General features: G+C 58.1%; 1 protein-coding gene across 1 annotated transcript; it reads right to left on the bottom strand.

The window, feature by feature from the left end:
- Window positions 1-1,313: 1,313 nt before the first annotated feature.
- LOC128854089 (uncharacterized) lies at window positions 1,314-1,895 on the bottom strand. The gene has a single exon (XM_054084079.1). It carries the CDS (start codon window positions 1,893-1,895, stop codon window positions 1,314-1,316), a length of 582 nt encoding a protein of 193 aa, XP_053940054.1.
- Between the last annotated feature and the right edge of the window lie 1,058 nt (window positions 1,896-2,953).

The raw sequence follows: 2,953 nt of genomic DNA, 5'->3' as shown, positions 1-2,953 counted from the left end.
CTTGCATCTTAGACTCTGTAACAGGTTGCCTTGCGCCTTAAACTTTGTAACGCATTGCCTTGCATCTTGGACTCTGTAACGTGTTGCCTTGCGCCTTAGACTCTGTAACGTGTTTGCCTTGTGCCTTAGACTCTGTAACAGGTTGCCTTGTTCCTTAGACTCTACGTGTTGCCTTGCGCAATTAGACTCTGTAACAGGTTGCCTTGCGTCTTAGACACTGTAATGTGTTGCCTTGCGCCTTAGACTCTGTAACGCGTTGCCTTGTGCCTTAGACTCTAACAGGTTGCTTTGCGTCTTGGACTCTAACGTGTTGCCTTGCGCATTAGACTCTGTAACAGGTTGCCTTGTGTCTTAGACACTGTACACGCGTTGCCTTGCAATCTTAGACTCTGTAACACGTCTTGCGCCGTGGACTCTGTAACAGGTTGTGTTGCGCCTTAGACTCTGTAACAGGTTGCCTTGCGTCTTGGACTCTGGTAACGTGTTTGTCTTGCGCCTTGGACTCTGTAACAGGTTGCCTTGTGCCGTTAGACTCTGTAACAGGTTGCCTTGTGCCTTAGACTCTGTAACAGGTTGCCTTGCGCCTTGGATTCTGTAACGCGTTGCCTTGCGTCTTGGACTCTGTACGCATTGCCTTGCGCCTTAGACTCTGTATGTGCTGCCTTGCGCCTTAGACTCTGTAAACAGTTTGCCTTGCGTCTTAGAGTCTGTAATGTGTTGCCTTGTGCCTTAGACTCTGTAACGCGTTGCCTTGCGCCTTGGACTCTGTAACCAGGTTGTAGACTCTGTAACAGGTTGCCTTGCGTCTTAGACTCTGTAATGTGCTGCCTTGCGTCGTAGACTCTGTAACACATTGCCTTGCATCTTAGACTCTGTTGCATTCTGCTGTAAATTTTGTGCCTTAAACTTTGTAGTATTGTTTTCCAGTCTTGTAAATTAAAAAAAAAAATAGAGCACCACACTCAATAATAAAGGGAAAAAAAAAACCCCACACCCACCTCCATGACAGAAAACTTTAATAGGTGCCTCTTTGTTGTCTTGTGTCAGTCATTTTTGTTGTAGCAATGTTTTTCTCTAATTTTCTTACATTTATTTAGATTTTTTTCTGATTCATTGTTTTGAATCAGAGCAGCAGTAGAAAATGGCTCACTCCTTGGGAGTAAAAAAATTTTTCATTTTTTAAATCATTTTAAAAATAAATAAAATTACTCCCAAGGACCGAGCCATTTTCTACTGCTGCACCAGTATATTTTCTTATTATTTTTCTTCTTTTTATTATACTATTCCAATCACTATAGCCCCTCCTCCACACATTAAAACTGAATCACCAGGCACACACCTATCCCACCCCCTGCCACGCCCACCGTCCCCGACCCGAGCAGCACTCCCCTCCCGCCACACCCTACAGCCCCCACCCCGCGCACACTGCCCCCCTGCCGCTCCCGCCCCCTGCACGCGCCACCGGTCGCGCGCCCATCCTGCCGCGCCCGCCCTCCACGCGCCGCCCCCCTGCCGCCCTCGCCGCGCGCCGGCCCTCCACGCGCCGCTCCCGCCCCCTCGCCGCGCGCCCCTCCTCCGCGCACCGCCCCCCCGCCGCTCCCGCGCCCGCCCTCCACGCACCGCCCCCCTGCCGCGCGCCACACCGCGTAGCCCACAACCCCTGGCAACACGCGCGACCGGAAGTCGCCCCCGGACGCCATCACCACCCGCCCCTCCCTCGCGCGCCACCCCGCTGCTGCTCGCGCCCCCGAGGCGCCCTGCCGCTCGCGCGCCCGCCACGCCCACGCCGCCCCCCGCAGTCCACAACCCCTCGCACCGCGCGCGCCGCCCGCCCCGCACACCACCCCCTGCGAAACGCGCCCGCCGCGGGACCGGAAGTCCTCCCCGGACGCCATCACAGTCCGCCAGGGACCGGAAGTCCTCCCCGGACGCCATCACAGTCCGCCAGCGACCGGAAGTCCTCCCCGGACGCCATGACACTCCGCCAGGGACCGGAAGTCCTCCCCGGACGCCATGACACTCCGCCAGGGACCGGAAGTCCTCCCCGGACGCCATGACAGTCCGCCCAGCGACCGGAAGTCCTCCCCGGACGCCATGACAGTCCGCCAGCGACCGGAAGTCCGCCAGGGACGCCATCAATGGCGGCCGCGGGACCGGAAGTCCTCCCCGGACGCCATCACGGCCCTCCGCGGGACCGGAAGTCCTCCACGGACGCCATCACAGCCCGCCGCGGGACCGGAAGTCCTTCCCGGACGCCATCACCGCCCGCCGCGGGACCGGAAGTTCGTGATTTACTCCAGTCCCGCCCACCACGTCACCGGAAGTGCGTCTTTAAGGTCTAGGCCCCGGACACCTCACGACCGGAATTACGGTCTATACGTAAGCCTCGCCCACCGCGTCACCGGAAGTCCCTCTTTAAGGTAGGCCCCCCCACTACGAGACCGGAAGTGCGTGTTTTACCTCAGCCCCGCCACCGCGTGACCGGAAGTGCGTGTTTTACCTCAGCCCCGCCCCCCGCGTGACCGGAAGTGCGTCTTTAAGGTAGGCCCCGCCCCCCCGCGTGAACCGAAAGTGCGTCTTTAAGGCAGGCCCCGCCCCCGCGTGACCGGAAGTGCGTCTTTAAGGCAGGCCCCCGCCCCCCACGTGACCGGAAGTGCGTTCTTTAAGGTAGGCCCCGCCCCCGCGTGACCGGAGTGCGTCTTTAAGGTAGGCCCGCCCACACGCGTGACCGGAAGTGCATGTTATACGTCACTACGCCCACCGCGTGACCGGAAGTACGTGGTTTACGTCGGCCACGCCCACTAGGGTTAGGGTTAGGTTAGAGGGTTAGGGTTAGGGGTTAGAGGGTTAGGGTTTAGGGTTAGGGAGTTAGGGTTATGGGTTAGGGTTAGGGTTAGGGGTTAGGGTTAGGGTATAGGGTCATTAGGGTTAGGGTTAGGGTTAGGGTTAGGGT

This window comes from Cuculus canorus, chromosome 19 (assembly GCF_017976375.1).
Source record: "Cuculus canorus isolate bCucCan1 chromosome 19, bCucCan1.pri, whole genome shotgun sequence".
Lineage (NCBI taxonomy): Eukaryota > Metazoa > Chordata > Aves > Cuculiformes > Cuculidae > Cuculus > Cuculus canorus.
Note: the sequence above shows the minus strand (reverse complement) of the source record. Positions and strands in the feature narration are given on the sequence as shown.